The 18,995-nt window shown below is 42.5% G+C and overlaps 1 protein-coding gene across 1 annotated transcript; it reads right to left on the reverse strand.

Moving 5' to 3' along the window:
* Nucleotides 1-424: 424 nt before the first annotated feature.
* On the reverse strand, nucleotides 425-12,394 carry pygma (phosphorylase, glycogen, muscle A). The gene is made up of 20 exons (XM_069668814.1): nucleotides 12,071-12,394; nucleotides 10,217-10,318; nucleotides 10,059-10,137; nucleotides 9,827-9,930; nucleotides 9,461-9,592; nucleotides 9,268-9,379; nucleotides 9,097-9,179; nucleotides 6,885-7,028; nucleotides 6,579-6,671; nucleotides 6,217-6,363; nucleotides 4,248-4,411; nucleotides 4,001-4,115; nucleotides 3,819-3,920; nucleotides 3,190-3,337; nucleotides 3,040-3,098; nucleotides 2,816-2,957; nucleotides 2,434-2,641; nucleotides 1,088-1,222; nucleotides 802-868; nucleotides 425-661 (listed from the first exon to the last, which is right to left on the reverse strand). Exons 1-20 carry the CDS (start codon nucleotides 12,311-12,313, stop codon nucleotides 515-517), a joined length of 2,526 nt encoding a protein of 841 aa, XP_069524915.1. The 5' UTR covers nucleotides 12,314-12,394; the 3' UTR covers nucleotides 425-514.
* Nucleotides 12,395-18,995: the final 6,601 nt, after the last annotated feature.

Here is an 18,995-nt window from a genome sequence, read left to right on the forward strand (position 1 = left end):
TTTGAATTCTTGTTTTGCAGCTGAACTAAAAACGATCGTGCGTTCCCGTCCTTTGTAGGTAGTTGTATTTCTGTACTGCCAATACTGTACTGGATTTTGAGCAAAACATCAGGAAAACAAGAGCTGTTTTTTAAAACAAATTTTATTCAGAATGGGTCTGAGTGGAAATACAAGAGTTTATATTGTGAATAAAAAAATATCTTCAAAAAGCCCACCACAGTGCTCTTTAGTCGACTTTACAGCAGCTTCTGTAAATAGCCTTTCTTTCTTGCGTCCTTGATGACAACAACAGTTTTATTACAATACTCTGTAACCTGGATATTGTGGAGATGCAGGTATGAAAAGTGTCAACTTAGGCAGTCCAAGACTTTGTGTAACACGCTGGGAGCTTCTAAAGCTAATCCCTATAGACGCAGGTTTGTGGGGGCTTTTACCGGACGCAGTATCTACCATGCTCCTGAGGAGTTTGTGTTGTGACAAATGAGGAACAATTGGCGTGTTCACCGAAAGTTTTTTACTTGTCATCAGGGGCGGGGAGTTTCTCGAGTGTGGGCTCCATGCCCCAGATCTCACGAGCATACTGGGAAATGGTGCGATCACTGGAGAACTTTCCACATCCGGCAATGTTGTAGATCACCATCTTGGTCCATTCCTTGGGGTTCTGGTTGGAAAATGATTGACAAGCGAGTAAAAACATTAGAAATTAATACTATTATTAGCGCTGAGTCTACTTTAATTAATGGTGATCAATGCTTAAAAGACTTTTAAGTGTATTGAACCTTTTCCTTTTAATTAACATACCTTGTAGAGAGCGTTGACTTTCTCTTGGCATTTAATATAGTCTTCAAAGTCGGCAAAGACCTTAAATCTGTGCATCAGAGAAAGCAATTAACTCAAGGAAAAAGCCGCCTACAACAGACATATATGTTAATGTGGGTTGAGTACTGTATGTTCCTGAGCATGCAAAACACTGTAAGTTGTTTTTCTTTTCTTCTTGGGCACCAGAGTTCAGGTTTATACACGTTCTTATTTGTATGTGTGTATGCAGGCGTGCGCCTCAGGCTGCTAATGTTAGATGTGTCTTTACCTGTCATGATGCATCAGCATGTTGACAATTTCTTTAAACAGGTCAGGCTGCTTTGGGCTAAAGAAGCCTCCGGCAATCTGGTCAATAGCCTGTTTCAGCTCAGGCAGGCGTTTGTAGTACTCTTCAGCGTGGTATCTAAGCAGGGCCCAAAATAAATAATACACACATTCAGGAAAAACAGAAGCACACGCCTGTTGCTGTAGGAACCAACCCATTAATGAAAGAGCAGTAATCAGTGCTTATTCAGAAGTAGCAGCCTGTTCCCCAAGGACACACCTTTTAAGTGTGGAACACGTCAGCATGGGACGACTAATCACAAAGGTCTGAATGTGATCATTACCAAAACCTCTGTGTGAGAGTGAAAAGCTATTGTATTATTTTACAAAATTATTCAGGAAGTCCATAATTTGATTTGAACATTACCCAAGAGGAGGGCCTCAGTGTGATTATGTCAAGGGCAAATTATTTGTGAGCATGCTGACAAATATTTTGTGACTTAAAGTTGTGTATCAACTTATTTAAATAGAAAAATATTTGGTTAAGAGAAATCATCAAAAGATTAACTTTATTGACTAAAGAACAAAATATGTTCAGGGGAGAAAATGTGAAGCTGTCAATACAATGTTTTGACTGATTGGGATGAATTCCTCCTAACCCTTGGTCGTCAAGTCAACAGACAAAGTAAGGTTCATTCCTCATTATTTTTGAGTATATGGACAAATTGGGTTTCATTCCTCCTTACCCTTTCTAGTGAAGTAAAACAACAAATTGGGGTTCACTCCTCTTTACCCTTTCTTGTTATGTAAGTGGACGACTGGGGTTCATTCCTCTTTACCCTTTGTCGTCAAGTACGGAGACGATTGGGGTTCATTCCTCTTTACCCTTTCTTGTTATGTACGTGGACGACTGGGGTTCAGTCCTCTTTACCCTTTGTCGTCAAGTACGGGGACGATTGGGGTTCATTCCTCTTTACCCTTTCTTGTTATGTACGTGGACGACTGGGGTTCATTCCTCTTTACCCTTTGTTGTCAAATATGTGGACGATTGGGGTTCAGTCCTCTTTACCCTTTGTCGTCAAGTACGGGGACGATTGGGGTTCATTCCTCCATACCCCTTTTTTTTCAAGTGTGGATGAATTGGGGTTCATTCTTCCTAACATTTTTTGTCAAGTACAAGAAGTAATTGGGGTTCATTTTCCTTACCCTTTATTGCCAAGTACAGGGAAGAATTGGGGTCCATTCCTCCCTACCCTTTCTTGTCAGCACATAGACGCATTGGGGTCCATTCCTCCCTACCCTTTCTTGTCAAGTACATACATAGAAGAATTGGGGTTCTTTCTTTCTTACCCTTTCTTGTCCATTGCATCAACGTCATCCACCCTCATGCCGAAGATGAAGAAGTTGTCCTCGCCGGCCTCCTCAGCCATCTCCACATTGGCTCCGTCCATGGTACCGATGGTTAGAGCGCCGTTAAGCATGAACTTCATGTTGCCGGTGCCAGAGGCCTCAGTGCCGGCTGTGGAGATCTGCTCTGACAGGTCGGCTGCAGGGATGGCTGAAAGATGACACAAGTAGAGGGTTGATGACTCTAATAAGCATTTTGTGTGTGTGTTTTATGCTGCATATAAAAAAGTCCTGACTAGGGACATCTGCAGAGGAGGGAAAGAACAGGATATGAGAACAGAGTAAAACTATAGGCCCAGGCTTAGGGCAATGGTGTGGTAATTACCTCTCTCTGCCAGTGTGACTCTGTAGTTCTCCAAGAAGATGACTTTGAGGCGGTCGCCGACCACGGGATCATTGTTGACCACCTCTCCAATAGCTGTGATCATACGGATAATCATCTTAGCGGTGTGGTATCCAGGAGCAGCCTGTGTGAGAAAAGAGCACTTAGAGACTTTACGTTTTGAGACCGAGTTTTAAAGACGAGTTTCATGTTGGTAAACTACAAACCTTTCCTCCAATCATGACAGTTCTTGGAGTCCACTGCTTGTTCGGCTCCTTCTTGATGCCTTTGGGAAGATTAAGGAATGAGATGTTTATATCCGTGCCCTGAAAGCACCTTAAAAAACTTAGAGCAGAAGATTTGAAAGGCATACTCACGGTTGTAGTAGGTTATGATGTGCAGACAGTTGAGCAGCTGTCTCTTGTACTCGTGGATTCTCTTGACTTGAATGTCAAACATGGAGTTGGGGTTGATTTTTACCTTGTAGTGCTCCTCCAAGTGCACAGCAAACTTCAACTTGTTTTCCTACATCAACAACACATTTTCTGTTATTACATAAAGCAAGTTCAACAATTCTACAAAAGCAGAAAGAGACCCAGGATTAAGAACAAAAACAGCATGTCCCAAGTGTCAAAGAAACAGGCTCCTTGACATGATTACATGCTGCTGACTGCAGGTGCAGAGGCTGAAGGAAAAGCGGTAAGTGGAGGTTTTAACATTGATCACAAAGGAACAAACAGCTCTGCATGTTGGATTTATGTTCAATGGTACATACTGAGAACACAATCAGGCAGCAGCTCTTTACAGTGTGTCATAAAAGGGTGCAGACTGCTGTACAAATATCTGACACCTCTCCTCAGGGCTTTGTGCTGTCGAGCAGCACAGAGCTATAGTAAAGCTCGAGTATCTTTTCACAAGTATGTCTTATCGTAATCACGATAATGTTCATTCCAAATTGACACATTAACTGCAAATTTGAGATAAAATATATCATTAATGACTTTACCTGCTTCACTTTGGCGACATCGCGGATGAAAGCCTCGTCGTCCACGTACCGGGTGAGACCGCGCAGCTGGTCCAGGTCACGGATGAAGTCCTCACCGATTCTCTATTAATAGAAAATGAGAAAAAAGTCAAAGGGATTTTCAGCTTTCAATAAGTGTGAAGTGTGTTTGTGTGTTTGCTGACCTCGGCGATGACCTCGGCCAGCCCAGGGTTGCACATAACCAGCCAGCGGCGGGGAGTGATACCGTTGGTCTTGTTTTGGAATTTATGTGGCTCCATTTCGTAGAAGTCCTTGAAACTGCAGACAGAAACATCACATGTATCTGATTTATGAAACAGACACTGCTACACATACTTTATAGTCGCTATATTTGGATTGTTAACTGTGATTTATACACTTTAACAGGCTAATTGGTGTTTAAGGACGTACACGGTGGCTTTGAGGATGTCCGAGTGGATCTGGGCCACGCCGTTGACAGCATGAGAACCCACAATGCACATATGAGCCATGTTGATCCTCTTCTGTCCGCCCTCCTCAATGAGAGACATGCGGCGCATACGGTCATAATCACCAGGAAACTTAGCTGCAACTCTCTGCAGAAAGAACATGAACATATGTATTTTTCTTTTGCCTTCTGGTGCACAGATGTCTCAAATACAACTTCTGATATCATGTGCAAAAACAGTTTTTAATATTAGGCGCTATATTTATACTTACAGGGTGCGTTGTCATGTGCAATACGGCCCCTCTTTATTAGAACCATGTGTTACTTACTTTAACTTTTACTATCTTGTGCGATATAGCTTTTCATAATTATCAGCTACATTTCCATTTTATATCTTGTGCTATCTTTACAGTCATCTTGTGCAATATAAGATTTTTATTACTCTCTTTTATCACTGCAAATATGACTCTTATCCCTTATGCACTTTCTATTTTATAATTCACTTACATTTGAGTTGTTATTTTATATAACTCGTATTTTGTAGTGTAACTTTTGAGCAATCTGGCACTAGAATTTCCTTCAGGATCGATCTTCTTCAATCGTATCTTCTCTTATGTCTATGATCATACATGTGGAAGTTTAGATGTATGATTCTACACTTTGCAAATGTTGTATGGTCAAATACTATGCAAAGCTAAAACCAACTAAAACACAGCAAGAAGAGCTACTAACATTAGCTAGGTTGTTGGTGAGCTAGCTGTGGCTACAGTTGCTGCTGTAAAGTGACATGCAGAGAGAACATGATGGCTTCCCAGAGTCCGCACACCAGTGTCAGACAGATATTTAAAGCTCTCCTATCTCACAACAACAGCGTGTCTTTGCAAGCATATCTGTCGCACATTTACAGAGTGAGAGAAAAGACATCTGGAGTATATGTTACTGAGGATATATTCTCTGAATTTGACAAAAGTTGTGTGGGATTAGAAAAGCACACCCCGTCTTTAATGTTGGTCTACACAGAAATTCCATAACAAAATTATAAAAGTAGCAGCAGCCCAGTTTTAATCACTACACGCATAGATAAATGAAACTCAGTGTATTAATATGCAGGTCTGCTCAAGCTGCAGCCCATTAAACAGGGGCCAGCGTAACTTCATTCTGACAGAAGTTGCATTTAAAAGCAAACGAATACCATCTTGTTGTTTGACTTTTACATCACAGCATTCAATGTCCCTGCTGCCTCTTTTACAGATACTGGGACTTGAGCTGGTGGGTGGCACCACAAGGGCGGTCTGCTCGTACCTGCCCATCGGGGCTGGGCTTCTAAAAAGCGTACAGGAGTGGCCTTTCACGGAGTCTCTCTGTCTCTCACGCTGGGCTTTCTGGTTCCACCTCAGCCTTTTCCCTTTGTTTTATCTTCTACACTTCTGGCATGACTGATCTGTCTCCTATACTCACATGTCACATCACTCAATGTTTTTATTCATTTCACTTCGGTAACTTATTTTTGACTGATGGATCTGTGTGTGGCCTGTGATCTGTGGAGCCTTGTGGCAACAAATGGAGGATCATCAGATTTTGAGATAATTGCTCTGGTATTTTGGTTAATAGGTTGGCTTTATTCTACTGTGTGTCTGTTAGTGTGTCTGTAGGGGCAAACGCTGTCCTCGTTTACTGTTTTTATTTCATTTCATTTACTGTGAAGGATGCCTATTTAAATGACATCCCTGTCTAAGATCATTAAATGAATGCATTATCATGCATCTTATCCTTAACTTGTTCAAACAGGCACATAAAAGTAAAGAGAGCTAATCTATGGCATTTAGTATGTTGACTCTTAACCTTTGAGAACAGTGACCAAGTGTGCTATTTATATAGTGAGGAGGGGCCATATGTACAGTTATTAGCAGCACATGATGGAGGTAATAAAATGCTGCAGTGTGCAGCACTGACCTCCAGGTGGCGGCGGTTGATCTCATAGACAATTTCCAGGTGACGAGGCAGCAGATGAGCAAACAGGTCGACTGGCCAGCGCTCCAGAGCTTCGGGAAGGACGGTGTGATTGGTGTAGGCACAGGTGCGCACACAGATGTCCCAGGCCTCAACAACAGCAAGACAGAATACAGACATATGAATTTAATTGTGAAATACATTAAATTCAGGTCATTAAAAACATGTTACATAATCACTTTATGCCATACGATTTCTCTTTGTTGTGTCGGTAGTTTATTTAATTCACTAAAATCGATGCTAAAATGATAAAAGCAAGAATAGAGACAATGTTTTAAACACTCTTCGACCAGTGATGCTCTCACCTTATCCCAGTCCAGTTTCTCCTCATCAACCAGCACCCTCATCAGCTCAGGAATAGCCATGGCGGGGTGAGTGTCATTCAGCTGGATGGCAACCTGCACATGCACAACATTATTAATGTCACGACAGAATTAGAACTGTTTTGTGAAGACGGTTCATTTCAGCTATTTCTCATGAAATACAATGAAAGCCACCCACAACCTGTTCAACACAATGACAGAGGCAATTTAACGACTGCACGGGGAGAACATCAGGAGGAAATCTTTTCATTTCTGACAGGAACTATTTTGTTGAGTTTTTCCCTTCACCTTGTCAGGCAGTTTGCTGAAGTCTGTGCGCGCGATCTCCCTGGAGCCAAACTTAGAGACCTTGAAACGACGGATGATGTCTTGCAGGGTGGCAGATACCACAAAATATTCCTGCTTCAGACGGAGCTCCTTCCCTTCAAAGAACTGCGGATGAAGACACATATTTGACTGTTTCTGGTCTGATGGCACACATTTTTAATCTTTAAACATAGCCTTTTACATTCTGTGAATGGTATCCACTCAGAAAACCTCAATCTTTTCATTAATCACCAGAGGCAATGTTGAGAGATGGTGGGAGCACAGTAGCTCTATATCTAACATCTGCAGGAACTAATCATTAAAGCACAGCATCAAACACCCCTCTTTAATATGCAGACATCAATGCAAATAAAAGATATGCATACATTGTGTAAATATACCATTTCCTTTAACAATGGTAAATGGTAAATGGACTGTACTTATACAGCGCTTTTCTAGTCTTTGTGACCACTCAAAGCTGCTTTTAAACTACATATCACATTCACCCATTCACCCATTCACCCATTCACACACTGATGGCAGAGGCTGCTACGTAAAGTGCCCAACTGTCAATCAGATATCACATTCATACCCGTTGGCTATTTGGGGTTCAGTGTCTTGCCCAAGGACACTTTGACATGTAGCCTGAGGGAGCTGGGGATCGAACCTCCAACCTTACGATTGAAGGACGACCGACTCTTCCACTGAGCCACAGCCGCCCCCTTTAAAAAACAATCATTTATGATATTCACGGGGCTGACCTTAGTTTTTGAGCCATTCAAATTCTGAAAAAAGCTGAATTTCACAGTAAGTCGCAAAAAGGTAGCAATAACTGCTGATGTGATTAAGGCAATTCTTTCAGTTGTAATTACAAAGGCTGTTTTTTGAAAGAAATATTTATGGAATAAAAATATACTCATGGAGACATCAATTTAGCTTATACGTATAATATTTAAAGAAAATAAATCTTAACAGTTTTAATAAACAAAGTGTTGACACGTTGACCTTTGCTCCTCATTGAGCATTATGCTGAGATTGAATATGTGGAATAACGTAAACATGCGTAACATACGTAACAGTTTTTAGTCTAAGAGTTACTAGAAGTGTTCTAATCAGTGACATACAATAAGTTTGTGCTGATCAGCGGACGGTGGCCCGCTTTCATTCTGTTACTGGTAAGGATCGAGGCGGAGTGGATGATAAGTGCTGCCAGCAACCACGTAATGCTAATTCTAGCATTGAGAATGCTAACATGGCGAGGGATATTGGAATGCAAAACATGGAGGATAATAAGGACGGTGAAGAAGAGGACTGTCAAACAGTTAGCATTGTACTAATGACAGTTAGCTTCTTCTGTCCTGTGTGGTGTTCTTCGAGCTAACGTTAGCTACAGCTGCTAGCTAGCAGGAGTTGTGTAGTGCTGTTTCGTACCGGTCAATTTTGCTGAAGATGCTTTTTGTGGTGACTTTGATTTGGATTGTGATTGTTTGAGGTTGTTACTTTTTGTATACACTACTTTTGTTCAATAGTAATTTAAGGAATTAATAGTACCTGCGTTGTACATTTACTGACATGCATTTAAACTATGTACTCAGGATAATTTTGGTTTTCTTTAGCAGCATTATTTGTATTTATTTGTTAAAAAAATCATCACCAGCTATAAACATTTCATTCCCCCATAGCTGCCAAATGATAAGTCCCTGGCGCCGCTACTGGTAATACACAGCTACAAAGACCAGCAGTGTAAAACTGACTGAACTGAATTCAAACAGAGCTGGAATATCTGGTCCTCCACAGCTTCTGCTCTCACTCGCAGAGACATAAATTACCACACCTGACATGAGTAATGGCCTGAGCTCGATGGTTATCTTCCAAATCCTCCTTCTTGAGCCTTCAGGGAGTTGCACACGGTGGTCAGTCCTCACGTCAGCTATAAAAGAGCTTTAGAGGAAGCTGAAGGAGCACACGGTGGCTCCAGCTTAAGACAAAGGACACCGGCTCGGGTCCAAGTTATGGAAATCCGTCTCTTAGAGGAGTAAAGATAAGCCCTCAGGCCCTACAGGAGCCATATAGTCCAGCACATAGCTCCTATACTAATCCACCTGCAGCTATTTCCTCTAATCCAAGTTTACAGATGCGTGGCCTTTATATCCACACAGCTGGATTTAAAGGTAATATATTCATCATTTCTTACATTGTCGTTGGGATACAGCACACGGGAGATGTTCTCAGCCAAGTTTCTGTCCAACACAGCCTGAATGTAGCCACCAACATTGACTGTAAAGACAAGAAAAAACTCCTTAATGCATTCTTATTTGACAGCTGGTGCATGACTGAAGATGTTTGACCTCTGCTGGACACGTACAGTCTTTAAGGTTAAACTCGCAGGGAGCCTTGGCAGACCACAGCCTCATTGTGTTGACAACGTTGTTTCTGTAGCCAGGGATGGGGGTGTCGTATGGCAGAGCCAGCACTACCTGCCATCACCAACACAGGAAGAGACGTTTGAAAAACATAGATATTTTCTCATTGTAATAATTTTGTGCACGTGTTTTTACCTGAGTGTCAACCCATTTGACTCCATCGGGGTGATGCTCGGTCCTGCCGTAGAAGTGCACAGGACGCATGTACTCAGGACGCGCCTTCTCCCAAGGGTTGCCGTATCTCAGCCAATCATCTGCCTCCTCAACCTGGGTAATGACATACATTTATATGGGGAAAGAAAAGCTCTCATTACGCCGCTGAGTGGCTTCTAAACTGAGCCATACGCAGACAATGACAAGGAACATCAGGGAAATGATAAAGGAAACTCTTCCAGCGGGTGATTCAAGGTGAAAAAATAAGCATGCAGACGCTCCTGCAGCGCTGAAACAGGAGTGTTGACATTTTAAGAGCATAAAGGAAGGAAGTGGATCAATCTTAACCTGCCAGCCGTTGACGATTTTCTGATTGAAGATACCAAATTCATAACGAATGCCGTAACCGTACGCAGCCAGGCCCAGGGAGGCCATGGAGTCCAGGAAGCAGGCTGAAAACCAGACAGAGCAGAGAAACCTTTGACGAGCTCTTATGTAACATGATGTATTATTTAAATCAGCCAACAGGGATTTATAGGACATTGACTTTATTAGATATGAAGGGTGAAAAGAGGCTCACCGGCAAGGCGGCCAAGGCCTCCATTTCCCAAACCAGCATCTTCCTCCATGTCCTCCAACTCCTCCATGTCCAGACCCAACTACAGACGACAACAGAACACGACATGAAGTACGAAGTAGAAGTTTAAAGGAGTGTTAGGTGAGGCGTCTTCTTCTCACCTGATAGGTGGCCTCGTCGCAGGCGTTCTCCAGTGCGAGGTTCACCATGGTGTTCTGGAGGGTGCGGCCCATGTAGAACTCCAGGGAGATGTAGTACACACGCTACAGTGAGAAGAGAAGGAGATATAATATCAAGCTTATTAATATCTTATTAAGCCGGCGAGGGGTATTTTTAATGCCATTGTGTGAGTAGAGTTACAGAAAGTTTGAACGCCCAGTGTCCCAAAAACACCCCCCACACACTGTCAAACAAATCTTCAGGTTTCATGATTTAGCGTCCTGGTCGGGGGTGCTCAGACATGTGCCACCTGAGCCTGTGTTTAGCCTTTGCCATTTAGTTGTTTTTTTCTGCTCCGACATGCATGGGCAGACCCAGGCGGAGGGGAGGAGAGGGACTGGGGGACAGATTGCTTTGGGTGTTACGCAACACCAAACATTTTCGTCCGGGCAAAAATAGCTCCTGTAGAGGTCGCTGTAAAGGTCAGCCTGAGCGTGATACCCTTTCATTGTAGGGTTCAAGTGTGGATGATACATAGGAGAGGTGGTTCAGAGAAATAATAATGACTATGACAGACAGAAGCTAACAGAATCTCGTGAATTATATATGATTGTATGTTGCACATCTCATCCGACTTCAGTCCTTGTTTCGGCTCATTACGCGGATCTACTAATTAGCATGAGAAATGCAAAAAATATTGTTGTGCCGATACATTCGCAGTAAGTGATCTTACATGCATCAAACTCCAGACTGAGCGCTGATGTTGTTTCTGTACATAACTTTGAGGCATTGACCTTTGACCTTTCAGTCTAGAGCTCTAGAACAGGCGATGCAGTGAGCTTAGAAAATGGTTTCTTATTGGCGTTTGCAGCACATTAACATGAACAACACGATAAAGTAGTTCCTGGAAACTGGCTTAATGTGAGGGTAAAATATCTGCCTCCTGAGATTAACACATTCAGGTTTCAGCACTTCAGTTGCAGATCAGTGACCCTGCAGAGTAAGCCGAGGTGTGCGGAGAAAAAGGGGAGAAAAACACTCTTTATTCACTCGACTTATTAATGATTTTGAATGTAACATTTTCCCTGCTCAGTAAAAGCAATCGGTGGCTGAGTTTTACTCTGATTCTGAGCCCTCGATTGTAATTAGGCGCAGATTTGTGTGACATTTCCAGGCAATAACGCGGCGCCGCTTGCAATCGTGACACCGGCTTCCTGTTGTTCTTTCTGTAGCTGTCGGTTAATAACGCTGCAGAGACTCAGATGTAACTTGTTTTCTGACTATGTGTCTTATACATGAACTCGCATGTCCTTGGAGGCATGCGCTCAGGTGACACAAGTAGAGGCTGTGCGCTTTATGGTCAGACAGGATGGGAACAGAAGGTCATGGGGAGGTTTAATGTTTCAACACACTATAAGACAGGCAGCATACCAACAGAGTGCTAAGAAGAGCCCGCTGAAGTTTAAATGTCAGGACTTGGCATTACAGTGACATCAGGCTGCTGGGAGTGCAGCTGAGGAATACAAAGACCTTCACCTTATGGAAAGAGTTTGTTTCCAATGTGTTGAAGGTGCAGAAAGAGAAGAGTTATACCATTAAACGGTGTAAGATACAGGTCATGGCGCAGAATGCTAATGATGCACTGTCCATTGTGTATAGTAGTGGACATGTAAGTTTGCAATGCAGCAGATTTTGAGTCACGTATGCACAAGCTTGTGGACCACATACAGCGATCAGTATCCCCCTGCTGACTGTGATGGTACTGTATGTATTATTATAAGTTTAAAAAGTATACTAAAGAGTTCATCAATACATTGATAGAATACATTATTGTATCTCTTGTGTCTTGGACTTACTTTGGGGTCTTTCTCGTAGTAGTGCTGCTGGGTTCTGATCCACCTGCCAATCAAGTGGTCCCTCACAGTGTTAGCCAGGGCAAAGTAGTAATCCCTCCTGGTGGCCACATTTCTGTCCTTGACCAGCGTGAAGTGCAGATGTCTGTTGAAGTTCTGCTTCAGTTCTGCAACGTTTTCAATGCCGGCCAGGCCGCGCACTGAAATCTGTTTCTTTCTATCGTGGTCGGACAGCGGCTTCGACATGGTGGCACGAGGAGAAAGAAGCGGCTATGGGAGGATGTAAACAGTCAGGAACACACACCACCGGGACTGGACACACTGCGAGAGAGGCGCCCACAGCACAGGCTCAGTTTCAGCACTTTAAAGGCACGACTATTAATATTCAGTGGAGGGTGGAGCAGGTTGTGCATATTAGGGGAAGGGTGGGGCGTATGATAAGGATGGAGGGTGTAACCTTTTTAATTATGTGATGCATGAATATGTGGCAATATGTGTAAGACTGTCAGGTTCATAACTTCATCGGTACATCATAAATGATCGATTTTTAAAGGTAGGATGGGACTTTTGCAAAGCTGGCAACCTACGATCAATTTTACAGATCCAGTTTTATTAGCATTAAATAATTATAAGACATCAAAGCTTTTTTTAGTTACTTTTTAATGATATAATTACTCCACTGCAGTGTGTAAAGATCGGCCTGATTGTGAAGGAAACATGCTGCTGCTGGTGGTAATTTCTGGCAGCTACAGTGGCTAACTTGTTTACCTTTTCATAGTTGGCAGCAGTGCCTCAGCTAGCAGATGCTAACGCTATTTTAATGTCTTTTGCTGCAACTAAAAAGCAAAGCACTGCAAAATCTTTTCATTATTATATTATAGGGTGACATTACATTTCTGCACAAGTGCATCATTGTTCTGCACTTACAGTCGCAGGACTTCTGCTGCTTTTTAAGGCCAATGACTCACTTCCATCCTACTGTATTAGCACAAGGACTGCAAGTAATGAACCAGTGATCCAGACTCTGTGCGGACCACATCTGTTCAGCAGCCTGCAGCAATAACCGACACGAAAATCAGCTGCAGCCGAGCTGTTTAAACCATCTCTATTTTCAGTTATCACCACAGCCAGCCAAACTATCATGAAGTCCTGCCCTGCTATAAATAGTTCCTCTGACCCAGTCCCAAAGGCCATGATATTTGAAAGGCATATCCTGTTAATGTCAGCAAGAGCCGGCAGACAACACTCGTATATGACTATGAGTCGGACGCAGTGTAAAGGGGGGAAGGTGAAGTGTCGTCAGTGGGAGAGACTCTACTGCTCACTCATGATAAAGAGGTTTCTGTGTGCGGATGGATATTGGTTAAAAGCTGGAAGAAAGAGTGTTATAGTTACTCTAGTGTCAAGATTTACTGGATGCTCTGCACTTTAAATGAATGTTGACAGGAAAAGTGTTGGGGGTAAAATTATCTTTCCAACCATTTGTCACTCTGCTGCCTGATTGGACAAGATAGGAAAAGAAGTGCAAAAACAAAAAAGAGGCTTCTGTCAAACATCTGAGCAGCGGCGTATAGAAATCAGATTGCAGGAGGAAGTGTTTGGCAGCATCTCTGCATCATTTGAAGAATTTTTAGAGCTTCCACAGCATATAAAATGCATTTCCTCTTATGTTCCTTTTAATGTTCCCGCGCGCCAAATGACCCCCAGAACAGAGTAACCATCACACAGTAGATGACAGAGATTGAAGCTGGCGTGCCCCCTATTTGTCCATTATGATGAGCAAATTATGTTCTTACATGTCTACTGGCTGTTCTGTCAAATGGTACATCAAGCATTTCAAGACCACACTGAATGGATGCAAACGCCTGATGGAAAAAAAAACACAACAATAATCTCGACGTGAGGCTAATTTGGAACGACGAAAGGAATTGTGACGACAGCGCTGGCCACTGAATCGCGTCCGTGTGCCAGCACAACGTGACTAAAAGGATGTCTTTATTTCCTGTTAACACTATCTGCCGGTTATTTATGATCTCTCCATCGTTTAATCAGGAAGAGGCATGAAAGTTTAATTAATTTTAAATTTAATTTTACTCCCCGGGGAATATGAAGTCAATTAACTGTGATGTTAATGAATGCTCTGATTGGCCAAGAGTAACCACAGTTATTAAGGTGTCTGCGCTGGGTGGATAGCATTAAGAAAGGCTGTTCAAGGCGACTGATAGTAAGCAACGTGGGCTGCTGCAAATTGACATTTTCCCCTTATGTTGTACTTGTCTTTAACATGCAAAGTCAGTAGACATGACGGGAAAATTAAGGACTCGATCTACACTGTGTGTGCAGGCAACTACTCTGAGGAAAGACTCTTTAGGTTTACACCGATCAGCCATAACATTATGACCACCTGCCTAATATTGTGTAGGTCCCTCTTTTGCTGCCAAAACAGCCCTGACCCGTCGAGGCATGGACTCCGCTAGACCTCTGAAGGTGTGCTGAGGTATCTGGCACCAAGACGTTAGCAGCAGATCCTTTAAGTCCTGTAAGTTGCGAGGTGGGGCCTCCATGGATCAGACATGTTTGTCCAGCACATCCCACAGATGCTCCATTGGATTGAGATCTCAAGAATTCGGAGGCCAAGTCAACACCTTGAACGCATCGTCCTGTTCCTCAAACCGTTCCTGAACCATGTTTGCAGTGTGGCAGGGCGCATTATCCTGCTGAAAGAGGCCACTGCCTTTAGGACAATGTTTAGGTAGGTGGTACGTGTTAAAGTAACATCCACATGAATGGCAGGACCCGAGGTTTCCCAGCAGAACATTGCCCAATGCATCACACTGCCTTCGCCAGCATGCCTACTTCCTATAGTGCATCCTGGTGCCATGTCTTCCCCAGATAAGCGATGCACATGCACGGACCATACGGGCCACCACGTGCATCAATGAGCCCTTGCCACGCATGACCCTGTCACCGGTTTTCTTCCTTGTACCACTTTTGGTAGGTACTGACCACTGCAGACCGGGAACACCCCACAAGAGTTCCAGCAGCTTTGGAGATGCTCTGACCCAGTCATCTAGCTGTCACAATCTGGCCCTTTTTGTAAAGGTTGCTCACATCCTTACTCTTGCCCATTTCCCCTGCTTCCAACACATGAACTTCGAAGACAAAATGTTCACTCGCTGCCTAACATATCCCACCCACTGACAGGTGCCTTTGCAATAAGATAATCAATGTGTTCTACTTCACCTGTCAGCAAGGGTGGACAGTAACAAAGTACATTTACTTGAGTATTATTTTATGGGGGAAACTTATTACTCCACTTCACTACATTTGAAAGACAAATACGGTACGTCTGACTCCACTACATTTCTGTGAACGTTCTCGTTACTCACTACTTTTGCACTGAAGTCAGCTGATGAATTTTCTCTTCTTTTCTAAAATCCAAAAGACAATAAACTGTGTTCATGTAGTTCTGCGTGTGGTTTGTCTAAGTAGTGTTGCCGTACCTGTACCTCGCGCGTCTCCATGGTTGTCCATAGAGCAAACATCACTCAGATCAGGCGGTTCATTTAGTGGTGGTTATGACGGCTACGGCAGAGAAGGATGACGATTCTCCACCTGAGCACCCACGGCCATATCTTAAGCTAATGAAATGAAGAATGATCCGTAATGATCCAAACTTTAATCACGCCCTACAAAAAAGTACTTTGAATACTTAAGTGTTTTTAAAAGCAGGTACTTTAACTCAAGTCATAATTTGACTGAGCAACTTTCACTTGTATTGGAGTAATGTTTGACCAGGATTATCTGTACTTAGGCTCAAGTACTGAAGTTGTGTACTTTGTCCGCCACTGCCTGTCAGTGGTCATAATGTTATGGCTGATCGGTGTACATCTCTATGCTAGGCAATTAAGATTTTGTGTGGAATTTCCACAATATGATCATCTTCAAATGTATTTCCTTCTAACATAAAATAGTTCAATAACCACAGTGTGGCAAAATAATTCCATGAAAACATTGATGGACGTTTCTGCGGAGCTTCTCAGTCGTCCAGGTCACGGTAACTGGACTTGAAGACGTTTCACCTCCCATTTGAAAGAACTGAAGAGGCCTTTTCGGATGATGAGAGGATGATGAGAGGTGAAACGTCTTCAAGAACTTCAACCAAGTCCAGCTGCCTTCTGGATTAAGCTTAGAATTGATGGATGTTGATCTTTTATTTACGCTAGTTTTCATCAGAGCCCTGATGAATCCCTAAAGTGGTGGCAAAGCATAGGCTGTTTTTAAAGTATATGTTTCCATGTGAGGTAAAGGCTTTTTAACATACATTGGATTGTTTGTAGGACAGTTGCATTTGTATATTTTTGTCTATTTACCTTCTCATGATGAACTAAGAAGCACGGCAAACCCAAAGTATCCAAACAGCATCTGTATGTGACACAAAGACGTGTCTAACTCAGCAGCACTTCTACTCCTTTGTCTTCACCTTTTATATTATGTTTCAGATACATTGTCTATTGATCAGGCCTGCTTGTTGTTCTTGCTCTGTCAGACTCCCCGCACTGACAACAAAAAACATTTTTGTATTTTTACTCCTCAAAATCAGAAGCTGACATTACAGTAAAACATCCCCGCACACAGCCCTGAATACATCTGAAAGCTGTCACACAGAATAATGTGTTAGATTTGCAGGTGCAATCCAGTCTCACACCTGCATGTCCAAACATCACATCACACTTCCTTTTTTTATAAGCATTTGACTGTATTCCTTGATGCTTCTTTCTCTCTTTTCTCCCTCCTTAGTTTCTTTGTGTTCTTGTGTTTGGCCAGCTGGTGTGTTTAGCTGTTTACTAGGTGAGGGAAGGCATTTATTATTTCCTCACGAGCAGGATTCAGGGAGTCACGGGATCGGCTCTGGAGGAAGCAGAGCATGAAAGAAATAGAAATGAGACTTGTCAGAATTTTGTGGGTGGGGAAAAAAAAAAGGTTGATATGGGTGAGTTCTCCTGAAGTTTCATTAGTTCAATACATTGATGTGAGATTCTGCAACAAACCAGGTAGCAGGAGGCGCGTGGTTCGGGGAGAAGTTTGAATAAGGTTGAGAAGACGCACATTTAACAAAAGCACACGTGTGCTGCCGTAAATGAACTGTACAGCAGCTTAAGGAGCCCAATAATCACATCTCCAGTTGACTTAGTAATTCTCTTTATCTCGCTCTCTTGCCTTTTTTTCACACTTTGACTCCCAGCCATCTTCATTGTTACACAGTCTGTCGGTGTAACAAAGCTGCTTCTTCTCCTTTGCCTGGAAAGAATGAGCAGCTTTGTTTACATCTCACCAAAAGTTAGGGACTTAAGGTATCACACCTACTACTTGGCACACAGTTACTCCTGCACATAAGGCGGCAGTAAGCACTTGTTACTAGGCCTCAGAATATTGAATTAATTAGAAAACATAGTAAAAAATATATTGCACTTAACTGTAAAATCTGAGCTTTTTCCACTTCGCTTCACTGTGAAGTCATTTATCTGCAGCTTTCCTTGCAATGATTCCTAATAGTGACAGACAAGATAACTATTATTGGGATACAATTTTATCTCTGGGTTTGGAAAAAGGCTTTTAATTGCATCCACACTGAACATTTGTGTTGTGCAGAGTTAACAGGGTGTTGTGTTTGCAGAATACTAATCATCTGATTTGCATTTTTAGTTCTTGCTGGCAGTGAATCAAGAAACAGTTGGTTCATAAAGACGATGTTAAGTTGCAGTGTTCAACTTGGGTCAAATTCTTTGCATCCTCTGTCTGTGAACCTGTCGACATGAGGCCAACGCAGGAGGAACACTGTCACCTGGTGGTAAACCTGGAAATGTCTCACTGAACACAGCCAGGTGTGTTCTGCAGTGAGCGGGCTGAGAAACAAACAGCACTGACAGCTGCATCTTTGTGGGGTGAGAATTAAATATATCTGCTAATTAACAAAAACGTAACGTACCTACTACTTAAAGGGGTGTGAAAAAGAGACGTGAACAAATAACCCTGATGAAAAACTCCCCTGCATTGCACTATGGGAAGTGTAGGAACCAATGTGTTTTTAGCTGAACTCATTCTAGAGACTACAAACCAGGATATCTTCGCTTCTGCTGCTTCACTTTGACATTTTTTCCCCCAATCACTTTCTTACAATACGTCAGTATACCTAGGAAAAGTAATAGTAGCCTATGTACATGTAATTTGATAAAGCTTCATTCTTAGAAGCAGGAGGCAGAATCACAGTTCACTCGCACAGGTGTTTTCACTCTTCCCTAATTAGGCCTCTTCTCAAGACTGTGTGGGCCTGGCTCCGCCCATTTTCAACCTAAGGTCTAATCAACAGGAGTAATTAAAATCACCTGTGGCTGTGCAGGGCTTCGTTGTGCTTCGCTAACATATGATGCCTTCAAATGTGGCCGTGTTTATCCTGTTCAGATAATTCCATAACAAAAAACAACAACTCTTGTGGCGTTCACAGCCTTGGAAGTAAGAACATGATGTTTTCAGAAATGGCAGAGTCCCAAAAATGTTTTTTGTGTAATTTTCTAAATCATCTATGAAAATGTGATATTACCGTCAGCCTCATTTTTTCATTATGTCTTTGAATTTCCTGCATTACTTTCTGGCTAGCTTGCTAAATTAGCTGCTAACTCCACCATGACATCATTTTGTCATTTCCAGAACACTGTATTTTCTCTTATTTGTTGTCTCTTCTATAAAAAGCATAACTGAACAGCTGATCCAATACCGTGCGCTGCATACATGGGTACACAGGGCTGTTGTGCGGAGTAAGGTCCCAATCAGACAAAGCGAGGCGCACTGCACTGCCTTTTCTGTTGAAGCCTACGGTTAAGAAAAGAGCAGCTGAGTCTTTTTTTTTTTTTACTGTTGTTAAGGCAAC

Source organism: Semicossyphus pulcher, unplaced genomic scaffold (assembly GCF_022749685.1).
Source record: "Semicossyphus pulcher isolate SPU_LCO1_2020_fin unplaced genomic scaffold, fSemPul1.0.p SCAF_10, whole genome shotgun sequence".
Lineage (NCBI taxonomy): Eukaryota > Metazoa > Chordata > Actinopteri > Labriformes > Labridae > Semicossyphus > Semicossyphus pulcher.